Source organism: Neopelma chrysocephalum, unplaced genomic scaffold (genome assembly GCF_003984885.1).
Source record: "Neopelma chrysocephalum unplaced genomic scaffold, ASM398488v2 Primary Assembly neopelma1_23, whole genome shotgun sequence".
Taxonomy (NCBI): domain Eukaryota; kingdom Metazoa; phylum Chordata; class Aves; order Passeriformes; family Pipridae; genus Neopelma; species Neopelma chrysocephalum.
This window is the reverse complement of record NW_020897691.1, coordinates 8,705,823-8,727,280: the sequence shown is the minus strand read 5'-3', so window position 1 is coordinate 8,727,280 and position 21,458 is coordinate 8,705,823. Positions and strand designations below refer to the sequence as shown.

The 21,458-nt window shown below is 43.1% G+C and overlaps 1 protein-coding gene across 3 annotated transcripts; it reads right to left on the bottom strand.

The window, feature by feature from the left end:
* Positions 1–8,032: 8,032 nt before the first annotated feature.
* DACT2 (dishevelled binding antagonist of beta catenin 2) lies at positions 8,033–21,131 on the bottom strand. 3 transcript variants are annotated; one of them, XM_027686230.1, is made up of 5 exons: positions 20,751–21,131; positions 14,938–15,070; positions 13,148–13,435; positions 8,818–10,653; positions 8,033–8,603 (listed from the first exon to the last, which is right to left on the bottom strand). In XM_027686230.1, the coding sequence occupies exons 1-4, from the start codon at positions 20,988–20,990 to the stop codon at positions 8,855–8,857; spliced, it is 2,460 nt and encodes an 819-aa protein (XP_027542031.1). In that variant the 5' UTR covers positions 20,991–21,131; the 3' UTR covers positions 8,033–8,603; positions 8,818–8,854. The 3 variants fall into 3 exon arrangements, with proteins under 3 accessions (XP_027542031.1, XP_027542022.1, XP_027542015.1); XM_027686221.1 differs by having other exon boundaries at positions 8,033–8,370; positions 8,824–10,653; positions 20,751–21,022; XM_027686214.1 differs by having other exon boundaries at positions 8,579–10,653; positions 20,751–21,022.
* Positions 21,132–21,458: the final 327 nt, after the last annotated feature.

Below are 21,458 nucleotides of genomic sequence, written 5' to 3'. Positions count from 1 at the left end.
AAAAATAGCACTCTTCATCAGAGAATCAGACAGTGTCAACTTCAAATTTAGAGAGAGGCATCTCAGGAAGCAAAGTCTGCTGTCATAAAGGAAACTGCAGGTCATGTCTCTGCTTCTCAGCACATGTTGGGACAGACAGACACCAAAAGGTGTGGATCCCGGCTTCCACAGCTTATGCTCTTACCTCAGCAGGCTGGGGTGGCCATCTCAGAAAAGTCAGGGAAAGCATTGTGTAAGGGGGAAAGTGGGAGAAATCAGCTCTGTAATTAGAGTATGTAATCATAGGTGATGGTATAGAGAACAGTTTGTATAAAACAGACGGATTTTGTTTCTAAATAAGCCTGTGGAGCTTTCAGCACACACCAGCAACAATGAGCTTGATCTTCCTGCAAAAAGGTGTCAAGAAGCTGAACTGATGTGATGAGTGAGGACACTGAGGGGTAGTATGTCAAGTGGGGTCATTCTCCCCTGTATAACATGGTCCCAACGTGCAACCCAAGATGTGTGGTGGCTGCTTTGCATAAAATATGTATTTGCACCTGAAAAAAGGACAATGGAGGGTCTGGTTGTTGCCTTTTCAGTTTTAGTTTCTAGCCTGAGTTGCATTCTTCTCTGCAGTAGCTTTCCTTGCCATCTAGGGCAGTTAACATCCGGTGTGCCCAAATTACATACTCCAGAGACATCCATATGAATGAACGTGAGCCATGAGAGTAAGTTTCTGAAGGCTGGTTGCGGTGAGATGGCCAAACATTCTCTTTTTAAAAGTTCTCTGCATGCTCTGAGGCTAATTTTTATAACTTAATGATTCTTCCAGAAAAAAAATAAATTAGAGAAATTCCTCTGGAGGAAGGTTCTTGGCTGCAGGCACAGGACACAGCAGCCAGGGAAGTGACAGAGGCTGGGTGGAGGGGATGGGGTGCAGAAGCCCAGAGGGAAGGTGACCCCCAAGCAGTTGACGCCCAGGCTGGGCTTGGGAGGGTGCCTTTGGCTGCAGATGATGCAAGTGCATTTGGGATACTTGGCTCCTAACCCCATGAGTTTCTGTTACTTAATGTGGGAGGTTGCTCTGATTATATACCAACCACAGCGCTAGAAAATTATTAACCCTCCTATTATAACAGAGCTTTAATGTCCCTTTTTATCACTCTGCCTGCCTGTCTTGCAGCCCGTCTTAGTCCTCTGTACTTATTTAACATCATCTGTGGAGAGCTTTTGCCCTTGATTTGTATTAATGTATTATCAGACTGTGAAATTCTTTTCCTCTCGTCTCTGCTCTACTGGAATTCTTCCTATTTTTGGTTTTATAGATTCATTCTGAAGTCCTCTTCATCTTGGGCACCTAGGAGACAACATGTGGACTTTCAGCTTTTTTTGATTTGTGAGCTCCTAAAAAATTTGGAATGAAAGTTCATACTGTGGTAGAGGGTAGTTAAGCCTGCTGGCATTAGGCTTGCTGTTCATAGTTACCTTTCTCTGACCTCCTAGACACAGTCTATGCGCTATAAATACTGGTTATAAAGCTGTGGTTGTAGGCATACCAGTATTGTATCAATTTCAGTGCCCCAGTGACAACAAAGGAGACCCAGGATAAAACATAATCAAAATCATAGAATCTAAATGTAGTGTGAAGAGATAGAAAAGCCATTATACAATCATATTCATTTTATTAGGGGTAATTTGTACATGTGCAACATAAGCCCACTTTTTTGATAGAGGGAGTAAAAGGATCAGAAATTTCTAATAGATAGCTATGAATATAATTCAGATGATTCAGCGTTCAGGTATAAATCAGGTAAGCACACAGGAAGCTTTCCTGAACATCTTGGTTTAACAAAAACAATCACCAAATTATTTTCAAGAAATTTAGCCTGCTCTAAAGTCATATTTGTTAGAACCATCCCCAAACTCATTAGCTTCAACAGATGTGATGAAAACAAAATAAGGAAATTTTCACGGTACTAATTTTAATCAGCAACATCTCATTCTCACTACTTTTCCAGTTCTGAGACCTTGTTTTTTTGGAAAATAGAGTTAGAGTCAGTGACAAGAAAAAGTAGTCCAAAACCCTTTCTGCTTTGATTTCAGTGCAGAATTCCAATTCCATTATGTCTGTGGACATAATCACATTCACCCATTCACGGAACTTCCTCTTCCCAAATATCTGCATATACATCTAATGCTAAGAAGGTGTACAGCAAATTTTCACTCCAAGCAGTAACTTCATAAACCTTAGTCCTTATGAAGCATAGAGAGTTCTATGCCAAGGTGAAATTCTCAGCAGTCAAAGACCACAGTGTAGCTGACAAGCACCGTGTTCTTTCCCCAGTGCCACAGTGGAATAGAAATATTGGCAAGACAAGAGATGCTGATTCAGTTATGCACAGAAGGATGGTGAGCTACACAGTTAGTGAGCACATTCAGTATAGAATCAGGAAAATCTCTTTCCCTTTGGGAATAATTTATCTTCATGTAGCCCTTTACCGTAACTTGCATCTGAGATAAGGAATTTGTTTAACTCTGGTGATCTAAGCATAGGAAAACTTGGGTATACCCTAGCCATTAACTTCTTCCACATTCTTGCCATTGGATAGGTTAAAAAGTGGTTTTCTGCACTGCATTTTTAAGATACAACCAATTTCCATCCTGATGAATATGTTTTTGGTCTTGCCCTTTTGTGTGTCAAGTCAGATGACCCTCCTAATGAAAATCATGAAAATGAACTTCTGCTTCCGTTCTTTTCATTGTATTCTTAAGGGAAGTTTAAGTAGAAATCAGGGAAAGATGGATAAAAAGCCATACTACTGGCATTTTCTGCAAAATTCTGTATACTCAAACAGTGGTTAAACTCTTTTCATAAATGAAATTCTTGGCTTTCATGAATGAATGAGCTAATAATCTTAGAAGATGTAAGATTTTATTTGTGTTTTAGCATTGCAGTGGTCCAGACAAAGTCTTGAAGTTTTATATGTAAAATAGCAAAGATCTTGTTGATGCTAAAACTTGTCTTGTGGGGTGCAAGTTTCATTTCTGGATTCCTGCTGAAGCATACTTGTTGTTTAGAATGTCAATGTCCATATCATTCCATCTTGTAAATTGTAGAAGAGTTTGGTAGAGTCTTAAACATAATGATGTATTGCATGAGTTAGAACCTTTAGCTTTTTTAAAGTCACTTTGAGGTGCTGGAAAGGTGAGAAAATATTACATGTAAATGTAGGACTGAAGGTTGGAAGTAATGCATATTTCTCAGAGCAACTTGCTAGACTGACATCTCAATCCCGGGCTGAAGACTAGGCATCCAGAGTAATTTGACAGAGCTTTTGAGCACATCCAGTTGTTCAAGTCTGCTGAAACTTAGATTCTTCTTTTGGGGCTTGTAAGTCTACAGTTTGGGTTCAGCATTGCCTGATCAATGCTGCCTGGTCAATGTGATCCATGGCCTTTTTCCTCCCGATTTGCAGCTTTACAGAATCAACAGACTGCTGACACTCTTTCAGTTTGTGTTTTGAAAACCAGAATAAACATGAAATGCCATCACTGTGCAAAGCCCTAACCATCTCCCCTGATCCATCACTAACACAGATGTGACATGGCAGCAGCATTCTCCCCAGTCAAATGAGCCATAAACACAGCTATTTCCACAGCCTGCAGCCCAATCAAGAATGAAAGCGAGGTCTGAAATCCTCCTACTTTTCCATCTGCCAATCAACCCACTTGCCGATATCTTGACAACAGCATGAGGGGCCATAAATGAGAGGTAGCTCCAGTGACATACCAGGAATTGTGTCATGGGTAAATTCGATGCCCTTGATCCCTAGTTACAAATGCTGAAAGAGGAAAAGAAAGGAAAAACATTGGAATGCTTGAAAAAAAAAATCAGTATTAGCTAACAACAGCCTCCAGGCTTGATTATAATGTTAACACATGGAATTAGTAGAATTGATGGAGGCTGGACTTCTGCTCATTTCAGCTGTTATTCTGCTAATGTTCTACATTGCAGTATAACTAGGCATACTATGATGGCTTCAAACCTGAAAAGTATAAACACCAAAAAACTGACCTTAGTTGAGCATTTTCCTGTTCATCACTCTTCATCCGGAGCTGAAGTATCGCAGTAGCTGTCCGTGCAGAGTAGCAGCTAATGTTGGAATTACAGGTCTCCTTAACATCCATATAAGATATGGGAAACTGCTTAAATGCTGTATTGGTGTAATTGTATGTTTGTATTCCTCAAAGGCAAGTTTCAGACATAGGACTCCTTGTATTCCAGATTAACATATGTTCTTCCCTTTGCATGGACATTACAGCTTCTCGTCTTGGGGCAACTTCCTGGGGTGGATGTTCAGTGAGGAGGACTGAATTCATGGTTAAGGAGCAATAGGTACTACAGCTCTCCACAGGAGTCAAAGGGTTTGCTGTGGTGAGCGGGGCAGAGGGGCTGCTGTAGTTGAAAACAGAGCTACTCTCTTCTACTGAGCACAGCTGGGGTGATCCCTTCAGCCTCAGTAGGGTTGAGGAGGTCTCAAAAGGGGCTGGCAAATGAAAGCCACTCTTATTGCTTCAGAATTGCAGCTATAAGATAGTCCTTCCGTGGCATGCTGTTCTTCTCATTCCCTGTCAGAGATAGCAGTCACACGTGCCTTATTTTGCTGCATACTTCTTTTGAGCAATCTTGGCCTAACTGGGGATTTTGCACTTGGTAGTCTGGAGGGACTCCGGGTTGGGACACTCCCTGACTCTGGAGGGATTGGCTTGTGGCTTTGGGCGATGGTGGACTGTATTTCAAGCGTAGCATCCAAATCCCAGTACTGCAGTGTGGGGCTGGGTTACAGTCCTATCAGGACTGTAAAAAAGCTAGCAAAGGCTGGTGGGGCTGGAACTACCAGAGCCCTTTGGTGCCATCCTCAGCCTGCCTCATTCTGCTGGAAGCAACTCACTCTCCAAAGAGCCATTACTATTGCCTGCCTTTCAGCAGCTCCTGCAGCACTTCTCACCTTCAGCTCCCACCCCTTCAGAACTTCAGACTAGGATGGGGAAGAAAACACAAAACAGACTTCAGCACAGACTTAAAGTGTCCACTGGGATCAAGTTCACCAGTATGAGAATCATTCGTAGTTGGTTTTGAGATGTACCACATGATAACTGCCTTTCTTTTGACCAGTGCCCTGCTAGAGCAGAAGTCACTCCAAACAAAGGTCTGGTCTGAAGGATGGTGCCTCCAACAAAACATCAGTTCTCTGACTCTATCCTGTGGTTTGGGTAATGGATGTGGACTTGAAAATTTAAGATTGTGTCATGGCCAAGAAGGCTAGTAATTATCCAGTTCCAAAATTGTTTGAGCAATAAAAGGATTAATGAAGTTTTTAAAATCATAATTATGATCTATTCTGCAAATTGCTCTTAAAGCTTCCTTAATTCCCTTTCTGTTCTCTCTTTTTAGCTTTCTTTTCTTTCCTTTGTGGTTTAGGAGCAATTTGCTCCTACACTGAAGTGTAAATGTCTGCTTATGACAGAGGGAAACTGCTGATCTGGCACACAGATTTCAGCAGTGGATGATTTTGATTCACTAGAGCTTGGAGCAATGATGACAGATGTTAGCTACTGCAACAGAGAGAGACACTGCATAAAGCTGCTCTGAAGCGGCCATACACTTGCTAATCAAATCACAGTGAAAATGCTAAACTTCTGGCTCCTGAAGTGTATCAGGTTTGGTGCTAGACTTCTAATTGAATCAGCAACTGACGTTTTTTGCATTGTCTTGGGCCTTTAAGGTACTGTGAGGTAAAAAGTTTTTTGGATTTCTTCTAGAAAGGAAAACAGACAGTGAATATTTCTATTTTGTATGGCCATGATCATGAGTAAGGCTAGGCAACATTTATTTTCATGATGAGGCTTCATATGAACCTGAAAGATGTTTTTATGATGTTTAGTACATACATATGAAAGAAGAGTGCATCAGAGTATTTATTGACAATTTTTGGTTTTAAATATGTTCCAGATATATTTGCTTAGGTGGCAGGTACTCTGGGGTGCTGTCAGCTCAATCTCTGATGGACAGAGGCATCACACACGTACCCAGTGGTCATCAAAATTCTCAGTGTACTTGCCAACAAAATGTACTACAGTGTACTGAACTATTATCATATTTTTGGTTCTAGGATATCTGGACTATCAGCCACCCATACCTCCTGCCCTGTTCTATTGTTCTATTTCTTCCATCCAGAGCTCTGGTCCCAGTGTAGTTTCTGCTGCAGCAGGGGAAAGCAGTGTTTCCGAAGCGCAGTGCTAGGTAGAAGGTTCAATGTCCCAGAGGAGAGGTAATGCTACCAGTTCTGCCCTTGCCAAAAAGTCACAACTCAGTAGCATCACTGCACATGGAGATGCCTCAGCACCTAAGAGCAGGTTCTCTGCATTGCTGGAGTTCTCCAGCACCACAGGTTTCCCCTCGGTCAAGTGTGGGCACATAATCATGTTTCTGTCAAATTAGCCAAGGCATGGGATGACGTTTGTGTCAGATTTATGCTTTTATGTTGGCTTTATGCTGGCACTGGGAGGAGAGATGGTATCTGACCTGGCAGAAAGTGTGAGTTGTAGAAGCACTGATACCTCATCTGGCATAAAACCTGTCAGTACAAAATTAAGTCATCATTTTTCTTTATTTGAATTGGCAGTGTGAGTTCATTCTGGATCAGCACTTTCATCATGTGTCTGGCAACATTTCTGACGGAGTATTAAGAACCCTAAAGCAGGATTTACTGAGTTGTGGGACCACAAACTTATTGTTCGAGCTTACTGTGATAAATGGGCAGGGAGCTACTGGGCGGCAGTTTTTACCAGGTTTCAGAATGCTACTACCCAGAGCAGTTTTCTACTTAGGAACAATTTCCTCCTTCATGAAAAGAACACCCTCAAAATTCCTATGTAACTAATAAACCCCACCCCAACACAGAAAAATCCATGGATTAAAGGATCATATGTAACTTCTGACACACTGCTACAAATGAAACCTTTTGTGTAAATGAAAAAAAGAATCCCTTTGTGGTGTAAAAAGTCAACAAAGCATAAATCACTATTTTGTTTGTTCTGTTGCTAGACATGCTGAACAAGAAACCACTGCCAGACCTGTGAAATTCTTCCATTAATCCTACTGGGGTGATTATGTCCAATACTCTTGGAACCATGAAAAAATGTTTAAACATATTTCTCTGACTAAAACATAATATCTTCCTAGGTATAGTAAGCGTTAGCTAGAATACTTGACTTAAATCACTTTACATAACTTTTAGTGTTCTTATTTTCCAAAAATTATTTGAAAAGTGAGTGGTTTAAAAACATAACATAGCTTCCAAAGAATAGAAGACAGTGGGTAAAAGTTTAGTCTTTCAATACTTCTGTTTGCTAATGAATCCTTGGAGTAAACAAGCACTCTTTTACCCAGTTTCTGCAAAGCACTTGCCTTTTGTTTCAGACCCAATACAGGCAGCTGAATGAGGTAATGCCTGTATCTCCTAAGCCAGGAATGTATTCAGATTGGGCACTGAAATAGGATAGGAGGATAATACCTGCTATTTTATAAATGTAGGGTGAACTTCAGCTCAGCTTCCAGATTGCTGTGCTCAGAGGAAAGAACTAGGACTGCTTATCTGAACACAAAAAATTGACTTCTTAGACATTGACACAAAGCTTCACATTGGTGCCCTAAAATGCATTCAAAACACATTACGGTTACATAAATACATGTGTTAAATTAAGAGTGTCTTGTGACAAAATGGCATCAATTTAAGTGAGTCACTTAAACACTATCCTGTCTTCAATAAAAATGCTGCCTTCAAATTCTCTCATTTAGAAGCAGGTGTTTTAACCTCAGGTTTCCTGAGGCAGAGGGTGAATAGACGTTGTTTCTGACTGATTTACAGAGATCCTCTGAAAATATAAATGAACACCTCTGCAGTGATCATAAAAACACAGATCTGTTTCACCAAAAAAAGCTCTTCTGCATTCTTGACACGACATTAGAGAATAATCTTCTTTAGACATCAAAGTCAGACAAACACAACTTGTAGAAGGATATTAAATAATATTTATTGAGTTTGCAATTTCAGGGGGAAAGCTATAATTTCAGTACCAGCTATTCATATACTGTGACACGGAGCCCTCATGTTCTTTCATCCATTCAACAAATGAACAATAACATGGAACATAAAGAGGGGGGTTGAAAAAAACAACCCTATACTCTCAGTTTTGAAAAAAGGAAACAAACTGAAGTCCTGTTCTCCTTCACAAATACACTTGTCTTCTTGATTAAACATACTATGTTTTTATAGAAGAACAGACTCATCCTCCTGGTTTGGGAGAAGGTATGGGATGGTTGATCTGAAAGAAAGCAAAATTATAGTGTCAAACACAGAGCTTTTCCATATGACCACAATGACAGCTAGACGGTTAATGCAGACGTCAGACTGCAAAGAATTCCTCACAAGAGGTAAGTACACTTTCCTCTTAGGAAGCCTTTGTGTCTGGGACTGATTCAGTGGGTGCATATGGTTAACAAACCACCAAGGTTTGCCTGTAAAATCTTACAGCAGAGGATGTTTTTATTTTCACCATGGTGACCCTTCTGGATAGTAAAAAAAGGCATCACATAATATACACAGAGATTCATATTTACAGAAATGGCAAAAGAGGGAACTGGATACAGTGACATTTCTGTCCCGGTATTAACAAAATCCCTTGTGTAGATTCAGGGATTGTTCACAGTTCCTTTAAGCAAGTCCTTTTCTCTGCACATGGGTTCTCTTGTTTTGCAAATGAGACCCAGCAGGATATCTCACTATAAGAAACAGATGCTTGCTCTCCCTTAAACCATGGTCATGACTTTCAGAGAGGCAGGTTGGAATCTCCTTATCTTCTTCTTTAGTGCCTTTGAAGCTTTGATGCGACAGATTTTGGGCACAGGGGGAAGAGGCTTGGAAGAGGCCTGGACAGTCCCCGATTGTCTGACCGAACCTTCAGGCCAAATCAGTTCACTTTCATCCCCCTCATCGTAGTCAAGGGCAAGACTGCTACTGTTACTGCTGCCATCCAAATCGCTTTCACTGGACTCACTGTCCCCAAAACGGTTAGTTGTGAAATCGCTGACCTCCCCTTCGCTGGTCTCTGCGATTGTGGAGTGAAAGAGGGAAGCGCACTCTGCAGAGTACTCTGAGTGATCTGACTCGCTTTTGGCATAATCTCCGTGGCGCTGATTCTTGGAGCTAGCCCTCATACTGACAGTGCGCAGGACACCAGCTCTCCTTGCTGGCTGCCTTGGCGCTCCCAGGCCAAAGCTATGAGACACGCTAGCCAGGTTGGCCTTGGCAGAGATCTCCACTGTGGACTGCCACTTGCGCTGCTTCTTCTTGTTGGCTGCGTCTACACAAGTTGCTTCGAGGGAATGCAGTGCACTGGCAGAGGCTCCGTAGAGTTCTGGCCTGGATGACACGGTGGGGAGCCTGACTTGCACAGGGAACAGACTAGACTCCGAGCATGACCTGCCAGTCACGTCACCAGAATAAGAAGGTCTCCGCACGAGATTCTTCACTCCTTGTGGCCTTTGGGGCTGATTCCACTCAACAGGCAGCCTGGTGGCCCCATGGGACCCTCTTGCCTTCTCCATGCAGAAGGCTTGCTTCCCAGGCCGCAGTACCTTTTCACTGTTCCTCCTCTTTATCTTCACTGCCTTTGTTTTGGAGCTGGCAAACTTTACCCGGACTTGGTGGGATTCTGCAGGGACGAACTGAGCATGAACAAACTCAGTTCCTGCCACTCGCTCATGACCCCCAGTGCTAGTCGATTTGGCATTGCCACACCTTTTGAGGGGCAGCTTTCTGGGTGGGACAGCTTTAGCATTCCAGGCCTCTGGGCTAGAGTCCTCCTGGCACAGCTGTGAGTAGGATGAACTGTGCTCTATGCTGCTATCCATTGCTTCTGCCAGAGGAGAACCCCTTGCTGCTGATTTGGCAGGATAACAACTATTCACAGCTGATGGCTCTGTGTCAGGCCGAGTGGATGGCTGTTCTTCATTCACACAGCGCATGGTCTCATGCTGCTTGGCACATTCCCCCTCTGACACCTCTCTTGACAGCTTCCCTTCAGCTTTGTTACTTTCCAGAGAACTCGCCTGTTTTTCCAGCTGGCTACTGCTGCTGTTAATTTTCACTCCACCGGCGCTGGGGGTTATAATGAGTCTCTGGTGCATCGCGGCTGGCTGGTTCTTTGTTGGAACCCACTCACTGGCATCAGCCCGACTGTTCCCTTTGCATCTCGTCAGCTGCAGTAATTTATTGATGTAACCCCCTGGCTTGGCCTCAGTGGTTGGCCTAGTCCTAATCAAGCTGGGACCTGTCACACTAGGCACAGGTTTGTTGGGAGGAGCCTGGAAGTCCAATTCTGGGGATGTGCCCACCAGGGAGAAAAGGGGACTTTGTAAAGCCACTGCATGAAGGGGGCTTGGGTAAGGATACACATCAATGCCATTCTTGGAGACCAAGTCATTCTGGAATTTGGGGTCCACACTGAGCAAGTGCATGTCTCCGTTATGGCACAGAGGCAATATGGATTTGGGATCCGTCTCTTTCTGAAATCTAGCATCTGCTGGAGTGAGTCTTTCCAAGTCACCTACACGGTGGATGAAAATAAACAACCTAATTAAATCACAGACAATTACATTCAAACTGGCTCATGCTAAAAGTGCTATTGCAGGGATGTGACGGCTTTTACTAAAATCAGTAGCATGAATAAAGAAAGTAATTTCAGTCTTCCAAGGTCACTGAATTACTTTAAAGCTTTTATTCACCTAAGCATAACAGAGATTAGAACGCCTTTTAATGCCAATAATAAAACTCTCACCTTTGCAAGAAATTTAAACTGTGCTACTTGGATGAAAGTAAACCTGTGCATATATAAAAATGTTCTAAAATGTCACACATAATGGGAGCCCAACTAAACAAAAATAAGAGATTACTTTTATTTCTTAGCAGAGAAGCCATAGAAGAATGAACTAAAGAAGCTTTACTTTGACAGAGGAAAAAAAAATCTAAGGTTAACTACTCAGGCAGGTGGAAAGAGCAGTCCCTGAAGATGACATTTATGGCCACCAATTCAGATCTCTTCAATTCTGGAGTACTGTCAAGGTTGCTGTAAGTTACTCTTGACTGCTGCACCTTTCCCTCAGAAGCATTCCCTGTGCACAGAGACGAAAGGCTGTGTTTTTGTGTGAAGAAAGGTTATTCCATTCAGATGCATCATCCAATAGAGCATTACGATGCTGTGTTACCTCTGGGACTAAGCATACTGGAATCAGTTACCTTGGATTTTTCTGTACAACAATGCAGACTTCAGTGCCAACAAATCCTCACCTAACCACTTTCCTGGCTGCTTCATGCTAACATGAAACTCAACCATCAAACTCAACCACGTAATTCCCAAACAGTGGCTATTTATGTCCTGCAACAGGAAGCTTTGGAAAGACTCCGAAATTTGGGGTTGTCTACAGTGTCCTACCTGAGGCACTCACAGACCTGCTGCAGCAAAGATTAGGAAGATGGTTTCTCAAGCAATTTAATTTCATAATGACAATTCTTTTGGAAATTGTTGGCAGCATGTAATGGTGCTCTCTCGTACAAACAAACCAGGAAGCTGTCAAAAGAAAGCTGTGCTTGTGGTGTCTCAGCAAGCCTTCTGCTTGCCACTGAAAGAAATGGCAGTTGGTTTGTACCTGCATTTACCTGTGGGGACAAGCTAAGGAGTGGAAGAAAGAAATTTCTTCCCCTTTCCAAATCATGATTTTCTGAAATAACATCTTGCTTCACTTCTTGCAGTGTGGTCAACTTCGTAAGAATTGTTTCTTCAAGACTACACTCACTACTACCCCACTACTCATGTTTCTCATACAGAAGGAAGTAAGAAATTGTAGTCAGGAAGAAGGGAGATGGTGGTGGAAAAAGAAAGGAGGTCTGAAGGAGGTCTGTAGCCTCTCTCCCACACCCCTCAATATGAGCTATTCCTTTTTTTGCTAGTCTATCTCTAGATCCAAAAATCCATAAAGCCCCTGGGGTCTCAGAAAAATGTTGCAAGGCAGGAAAGTTTCTGATTGAGCAAAAGATCTGTAATCTGAACATGGAAGTCATGGATCATTAAGCTCAGCTTCATCCCCAGCCTTTGACAAGCCTTGAGAAGACTTTGCTTTTATGCTATAATTTACCACTGTCTCTTCAGGTGTGTCTGCACACATAGGTATAGAACAGGTCTTTGTTTCTATTCCAAGCAAGCCAGAGGTGAGTTACCTCACGTCAAATAGTTGTGGGAATGATTCCAGAGTGACATGGTACTTGGAATGATGTTCCCTATGGCTTCTCTGTTTCTATAATGGAACTGTCACACATCTCACTGGATCACTATAAGAATTGTACTAATAAAAGATTGCTTTGAGGCCATGGAAGAATCCATAATAAGAAGTGATATGATGTCACTTCACAGACGGTAAACAAGAGATTTGGAATGTTAATGGACTTGTACATTTTGTCTAAAGGTATGATGCAAACTCATGGCTCATCCACTACTAGGCTTATGACTGCTTTCTAGATAATTAACTTTTGGCCTCTGCTGTCCCTAACTGTACATAATAAATTATGAAAAAGAGTTATTGTTTGAGTCCACATTAAATAAAATAAATAGGGAATTTTGAGTTCACTTTAGATCTTTCATACATTCCCCTCCACCTTCACACAAGGTATTTCAAATATTGAAAATTTTCTGATTTCACATGCAGGCCAATTAAAAAAAAAATCTCAACATTCATTAGAATTTTATCTCATACACTAAAGTATTTTTCCATTTCTGAATGCAGAGGCCTCACATTTGTTATTGTTTCATCCACGTATTTGTTACTGTTTCATCCTTGTATTTGATATTGTTTAAAAATTTCTGAGTATGGAGACAAGTGAAAGTTGGACAGTAAACAGTTTGGCTCTGTAGTTTTGATCAATTCTCTTTTTGTATATTGAAAAGGAGAGTTATATATTGATTAAACATTGGTATACAAGGTCCTAAAAGGAATAACCAGGAATCTGCTCTTCTCTTGAATGAAGTATCCAGTTCTGCCATCAATTACCTGTGGAAACTGGCCTTGGTCTGGACCTGGCAGGAGCTGCAGAAACATCTCTGCTAGCTGTAATCTGATATCCATCGCTGACATACGTCCCCTGCTGTTGGAAGCTGGTGGTGTGCACAGTAGTTTCATCTGCAGACTTGGGTCGGTAATCAAACACACTGAGCCTTGCTTTAGGGTGTTGAGAGCTGGGCAAGAGACTGGTGTGGGAGGAGGAGATGGATTCACTGTACACAGAGGTACAAGAATTGGATAGTGAGCAAGAACCACCGTCGCTCAGGTCATAGAATCCTGCAGAGTTAAAATAAATAGGATATTTCATACTTACAGCAACTAAACATGCTCTGTAGAAGAAAAATGCAGAGAATACAATAAATCTTCATTTGCTATGTGCCACAAGCCTAAATTTATGATCATTTATCTAGGTAACATTAGCAGAGGTATACTCTAATTCAACCAAACTTTACTGGGCTTCTGCATATTTACTTCGGCTCTGAGCCAGCTTGGCACACACATGCCTGCTTAGTTCTGAGGGTGGGATGGGGTGAAGTGTAGCACCATCATGCCTAGTTCTTCACTGGAGAATGTCTTTGGGGACTATTATGCAACTGGTGTAAAATAGGGCCGTCTTACACTGTTGTAACTTGTGCTGGGTGAATAGAAACACATATTGGATGGGAAAGTAGAGTAAAACTAGCCTGTGACCAGAGCTGCCAAGCCTATGATAGATGGAATGTCTAAGAGCAGAGAATGGAAAATATCTTCCCTCTCTAGGCCTTGAGATCATTGCCAAGTAATTATGGAAGTATTAAAAAAGGCTCTGTATAAATTCAAGACAGGAATTTTTATTATTCCTCTCTATAACAGAAAAGAAGCTGTTTCCTTTTGAACTATGTGCGTGTGCCTAAGTGCACAAATCCTGAACTTAAACGCTCAACAGAAACTTGCGCGTTTTATGTCCCCTTTAAGTACTAGGCTGCAAATCTGTATGCTGTATAAAAAGAAAATAAATCTTTCCTTGTCCTGAAGACTTGAGGCTTTCCAAAATTCTGTTTATAAAGGACTACTCTCATTGTCTCAGACTAGATAACAGAAATCAGTTTTAACAGACATCCTAGCTATAAAAGTCTGCAGTACAACTCTCTCTGTGAATCACACCAGTAACCTGATACCCAGTATTTTTCTGTCTGTGAGATCTTTACTCAGCAAACTTTTGGGGTGGTTTTTCTCAGTGTCTTTTAACAGAGCTGTTTTGTTTCTACATAAATGATCAAACATTCATTTGGCTGGAGCACTCCAATATTAGTGATCTTCAAAGCCTTAGTGAGGCTCAGAACCCTCCTGGATTCAAGCAGAGCATTGATATGGATGTTGGTCTCCTTCACTTCTTTTAAGTACTCTAGCCACTTTGCCAATCATCATTCTACACTGGATAGTTAATTTAGGTAATTAGTAACTAAGGTATATAAAAATATAAGGTAATAAATAATTAAGGTAATTATTAGTACGTCTCTTCCTCCTTCCATGTGTGGCTACAAGGTTCATTTTAAAATAAAATAAAAAAATCCAGAAAAAATACTGTTTGAGTGAATGAATACTTTCCAACTAAATCAGCTTCTCAGCAGAATTCCTATCAGCTCTGTGAGTTCGCTCTGTGCCAGATGACTACTCTCCACCTCAGCCATGGGACACTGTTTCTGACCAAATAAATCAGGGAGTTTTGCTTAGCAGTTGACACTCTTCAGTTCTCCCAGCACCACACCCCATGAAATAAATGGCCAAGTGCATATTACCTGAGCTGGGCCGGCTGTCACTATCCAAGTATTCACTGGAGGTCTTACTGACATCCAATTTCAGCTCACTTATTCGCTGGTCTAGCTGATCCAGGTGGCTTTTCAAGCCGACATCCTGTCTCCTCAAACGAGACTAAATCACAAGTCGAGGGAAGAAGGAGGAAATGAAGAATAATCACAGTTAGAATCTCAGCAACAATGCATGAATTCAGGCCACCTGTGCCAGCCAGATTCTGCTCTCATTAGGTGTTTTGCTTAGTTAGGGACTGTTGCAATTGGCTCTCTGTAATGACACTGACATAAGACCAAAACATTTTGTTTCTCAGTATATATTGTCTTCTGCCCAGATGAACATGTTTTCAAATATTAAGCTTTGGGTTTATTGTTACACTTATGGCAGGAACGCTATCTCTAAAGAGAATAGCAATCTTTTAACTAATTAACATTTTCTTATACGTACTGCGCTCTGCCTCTGAGCAGAGGAGGAGATAAACGTTATGGATTGTCTGCCTGATGAAAGCAAACTGCTGTATGTAGAGGTACCTTATTGCCACACAAAGTTAAGGCAGCATACTCAATGCAGTAAAACCCTTGGTTTTGATGACATGTGTTTATAGTTGAAGGGATACACTGCAAGAATTGTGACATTTATTTTGCTGCAAGTTTTCCTTGCAGGTCTTGTGGCTAGATATTTCCACCTATTTCATGCAAGAAGCGGCTAGCATTTGAATACTGATGGGAAAATTACTGTATTTAAAATAAAAGGTGTCTCAAGTTTGTCAATAATCTTCCAGAAGCCAGCAACAATGTCTGTTGTCTACTGCAAGCACTGACCAGGTTGATCTGAGGTAACAGCTCCCGCAGTTGCTCCCCTAGTATTTGTGCCGTCAGCTTCGAGAGGCAGATGGCCAGGCGTTAGGTACCAGCCAAAGAACCACAGTTGGTTTCTGTGACAAACTTCTCACATAGCACTTGGCAAATTATCTAAAGCCCAGTCACTATTTAGGCAGCTTCTAATTATATCTCACCTCACCATGCATCCTACAGTACTTTACAGAGAGGTGGTCTCTTGAAGCTGGTCGAAAAGTTGTGCTCAAAGCCCTTGAAGGGATGGGTTTCCACTCAGTAATTGTAAGAAAAACATGATTAAGATTCTTCTTTATGGGTACAGTTCACATTTAAAAATACAAGTGGCAGTTCTAGCAGCATTTCCAATCTCAAATATGAAAAACAAAAAATCTAGGTCTTTTGAACGAATTAAAGTATCTGCAAAATTAAATGATGTGCAGAAAATCAAAATCAGTACGTACACATTTTCAACTTCACTTTCCTTTTGTACGGATTATTCAGCTTTTAATATTTGCATTTTTAGGTTTCTCCATAGCTATAAATACTACAAGAAAAGAGAGATCCTAAGATCCTAAAGTAATCAGTAAATGATTAGAAACCGTGATGGAAGGAAAACAGAAAAAACAGGAAAAAGACAGATGTCCCAAGTTTCACAAAACAACTGTTAGGGCTGGTGATGCTGCTGAGAAGAAAAAAAAAAGGTATTCTATCATGCTTTTACAGACAGCTGGAGGAATATATAAGACCCAAGAAATAAAGCCCCTTTTTGTTAGCATCACACTTCTAGAAAGGTTTAAGCTCAAGTGGCTCATCACTGCTTCCTAGGAAAACCCATGGTGATTTTCCCTTTTCCTGTTTCATATAACCAAAAAGGAGGAGAAGAATTGGATAATAAAGGAGATTTTCTATCCCATCTGAATGATGAATGTATGACCTTGTCAGTACTTTATTTCCTGATGAAAAAGCAAAACCATGCCATGCCTTCTTCAATCCCACCTACTCAGGAAATCACAAAGTTTTGTTTTCATGGCTGGAATTAATTGCTTAATGATTAATGTTTTGCCAGCCAATCCCTCAGCCTGTGGTTTCTGATTAATGACAGAGAGGCCACAAGGCTCTCAGGTATTCAAACATTATTTATTATACCTCCAGGTTCTGTCTGCGCTTTCACAGCATTTTAACCAACACACATGATTTACATCATGGTTTTTAACCCTTTTATGGTGTCTCACACCATTGGGTTTCCAGCAGACTCCAGAGCTTTGATCTTTCAGTTAACTACTTCTGCACTCAGGGAGGAGAAGCATTCCTCTAACCATTTGGATAAGAATGACTTTTCCGGTGTGTTTGTTTGAGGCTGTTATTGCTCCAATACCCACGTTAAGCAGCACTCAAAACCACAGTCTTTCTCAACTCACAACATGAATTTTACAAGTGACAAAACCTCACAGGTAAAACCATCTGTTTGCGTTGGGCAATGCAGCTGTGAAGACTTTTGTACACTGCACAGCATGTGACCAAACTTTCCAAATCAACTTGTACTATGAATGGACTACAGTTTTGCGGAGTCAAATCTGGCATATCACCATACCACTCATTTTTCAGAATAAAGAACACTCTCTGAAAAGCAGGTTTCTTTACAGCAACACAAGCTGACACCTCAAATTAAGGTACCAAAACCCACTGGTCATACTTGACTACTCTCAATTATTAATCTGTTCACTTAAAGAGGGTGTGTGTGACATTTATTGGTTGTAGATTAGCACCTGATAGTTCTACTAATCTGACTGTATTTTGGAATGCACAAAAGATAGCATTCTTACCTGGTTTTGCTCATCTAAAAGACCTTTCGGTCTTTTTGTAACTGATGGTGCAAAGTAGCCAGTTTCGTAGGAAAATTAATATCACCTATCCTAGACCTTTATTCTAGAGTGTGATGAATTCCTTCTGGAAGCATCTCTTTCTCTCAAGTTGACAAAACTTGAAGTTAGTTTATTAAAAAAAGATGAAATCTCTGGTTTAAAAGCTGTCTTCTCTTATTTAAAATTATCTAAAGGGAAAAAAATTCTGTGTAAAATGCAGGGTATCAAGTGTTTGTTTTTTCTCTTCAATATAATGTGTCCCTTCTCACATTTTTATAACATCACAAATCATCTGAAAGTTTGCAAAAACAAAATCATCAGACTCAAATCAAATAAAAGGTTTATAAACATGTCCTCTGAGGAAAGAGCAGAGAAAATACTGGGTGTTGTAGCCTTTGATATCCACCTACTTGAACAGTGATCATAGATTTCTTTCTTTGCATTAGCCTGAATTTGCATCTCTTCTTTTTCCTCTACATCACCATGATACTGTTTGGGTAAGAGAAGTTTAGTAGCTTTGGGATCTCTGACGGTGGGCAGCATCACTTAACTCTGCTCCTCTTCTACTACAGAGTTGACCCTGCTGGCACTGTAGTAATTTGCAGAGCCACTGGCTGGGGCAACACAGGATGTGACTGTTAGGGACAGCAGACTGCTTACATCAGAATGTAAGCTGTTAGAGTACAGGCCAACTCTTGTCTGTCTCTGGTAAATGCTGTTAGGGAAAAGACTGGGATTCTGGAATGGCATCTGCACCTGGTCCCCACGGCACTTGATGGCTTTGTTCCACTTGTTTCCACTACTGGGACTTGAGTCCTTGAGCGTACTGACTCTGCTCTTCTGTTTCTTACCCTACCATTATAGGAGAAGCCTGGCTTGACTTTTCATCTGCCTTCTTTCCATCACTGAGATGCCCTGAGCCACTCCAGCTGACACAGCTTCCCCATTTTATGTTGCATGGACCAAACTTTTTATGAATTAACCCACGACCATGCTAAAGCCCAGAGCTACAGCCCTCCCTGAAACTTGGATCAAGATACACTGCAAGGCAAAGCTACATTTACATTGTTAATGAGTTTCTCAATCTGAAAACTTACAGAGCAGCAATCACAAACTCTATCATCCATGGGCCAACAACAACAATGAAGACATAACACTCCTTGAGCAATGCTGTGCTTTGCATTTTCTGTTGTTTTCAGTTTTAACCTAATTTCCTGCAATCATGAACAGAATTTTCATGGGTTTTGAGTGCAATACACTGCTTACGAGTCACCGAGAAAGTTTTCCGCCTGTGGTCGCTGAGACCCTAGGACCTGTGGACTACTTCTAACAGGACTGTGAAAAGCCTGTTTTCAACTGGGTTTACTTTCCTATCAAGCAGCTTTGAGGTATGCACCTCTACTCAAATATATGTCTGCAGTTTGCAGAGGGAAAAAACCCAATAAAGGTAACAAGTATGCCTGAGCAGCACAGTCTGAAAAGTTTCCAGAGCTATGGGTCAATCAGAAGAGCTTTATATTGCTACTTTAAGCATTCACAGAACTGTATTTTTGCTGAAGAACCTACCCCTGGATTAATGTAGTCATCCCTCTTCTCAAGCTTTATGAACACTTCCCTTTCAGGCACTCCAAGAAACACGTTTCCCATAATTGCACTGGCACCTACTGGTGAAATCCATCCCTCTCCAGAGGTGTACAGAGTTACTTTTGTCCACTCAATTACCACATTTCTAAGGGAAGCAATTAAAGGCTGTTTTTTCCTTCTGTTTTAATGGCTAGTTTCTCCCACGTGCTTGGAAAGCCCTGTAAGGTGGCAGTAAGGTCCTGAAACCCAACCTTCCATTTAATATTTTATTTGAAAAATATATAAACAAATGAGTAATTAAAGCACAAGAGCTGACATGAAAAAAGTACAGTCACTATGGTCAGAGGTCATTGGGTGATTCTGTTATCCCAGAAGCCCCAGACAAGCAATAAATGCCTTCAATTCTTTTGTTTAGTTAAAAAAAAAAAGGAAGAAAAAATGTAGAGCCATTACTTAAAATTATCAATGACAGGTAATCAAGCAGCTGACCATCCACTTGTCCTGTGTCTTCTTAATCAAGATATGCCTGCTGCTGTGTTTTCACAGTGGTGGCCAGGTTAACCTACAGGTTAAAACCACTTTTATTCTGAGACGCTGCCTGATAAAGCTGCCTATGGGGAGCGAATAACCATGCTGTTTTCACACCTGATTGATAACTGATGGCCGAGCCTTCCACTAGTACAGGAAAGGAAAAAATTCTGAATTAAGTCTGAATTTACTGAAGTGTGCAATTGCCCACACTAGAGATTAACGCCCTTTACCCTTTGATTGTTGTCTCACCTATGAAACTCGTTTCAGCTTCAATTCAGTTTTTTTCAGTTTCACAAAAAAAGCTGTGCAAGCTGCCAATGTAACACTTTAAATACAAGGCCTGGCATTCAGTTATTCTTCCCTTTTGATCACGCAATCCGTGGAAAGAACTAAGTGCTCCTGGCCCATGAAGCCTTTTCTGGCGGATCGACTCCCACGGGCGCACACCCGCGCGGGCACACATAGGTGTGCGCGCACACGCCCACCCGAACCCCTGGGCGCTTAGTCTGTGCGTGTGTATCTCTCCCTCCATGTGCCTTTTGATCTCCTATGCAAACGGCTGCTGCCACTGAGAGCCGAGCGCTGTACTGCTGCAGTTAATCATCACCTACTCCTCGGCTCCGGTGAATGAGCGGTGCCGGATTAACAACTTCTCCCGAGCGCTTCTCCTGGCACGGAGCCCGCTACCAGCGCTGTCTGTTTCGGGCTGCCCAGGTGAGCCCCGCCTGAGGAAAGGAAGCTCCCGCCTGCTGTAGCGGGGCTGTAGCCGCGACTCGCACCTGCCCGCGGGGGGAAGCTGCGGCCGGCGGGGCGGGGGCAGCGCAGGGGCCGCGGCTGCAGCGCCTGCCTTCTCCCGGTCCCGTCACGGCGCCGGCGGCTGCCGAGGCGGGGCCGGGTGTTCCCCTCCTCTCGCCCTCAGCACCGCGGCTGGACTCACGAAGCCGGGTAACGGGGCAGCGGGGCGTCCCGTGCCGTACCGTCCCTTACCAGCTGCTCCTTCAGGGCGGACAGGGTGGCCTCCAGACGGTGCTCCTTGCTGTGGGCGGACAGCGGCTGCTCTCCTCCGCCCGCCGCCGGCCGCTGCGGCATGGCCAGGGCGGCCCGCACCAGCTCCCGCTGCTTCTCCCGCAGCACCTGGAGCTCCTGGAGGCCGGCCAGGGCCGCCTCCAGCCTTTCTCCCACCCGGCCGCGATCCCAGCCGCCCGGCCGCGGGCCGCCCAGCAGCATCGTCAGCGCTGGGCCGCGGCTCCGGCCATGGCAGTGGGGCGGCGGGGAGGCGGCGGGGCTGCTCCCGCCCCGGGCCGTGCCTGCGGCGGGGTCTGACCACCCCGCTCCGCCGCTGGCACTCGAGCGAATGAAGCGGAGCTGCAACGGCTCCTGCGGTTTTGGAGAAGAGGTGGGGACAAGGGAGGGAGAGAGGAGGGCGGGAGCGAAGGGAAGAGGCTGCGGCTCCAGGCAGTGCCGGGGCCACCTCTCGGGTGGATACGCGACGAGAGGAGCCTGTGCCCGGCGCTCCCCCCGCCCCGCGCAGGGGGCGGCTCCCGCCTGCCCCGTTCCTGCCACTGCCCGGGGGACTGCTCTCGCCTCTTCCTCCGCCCCGGGGGTGAAGAGGGGTGGGGTACCCGCCTTCTCCGGGCAGAGACAGGTCCTGGGGGGCCAGCAGGCAGGGCCGGGGCGAGAACGCCGGTCCCGGCT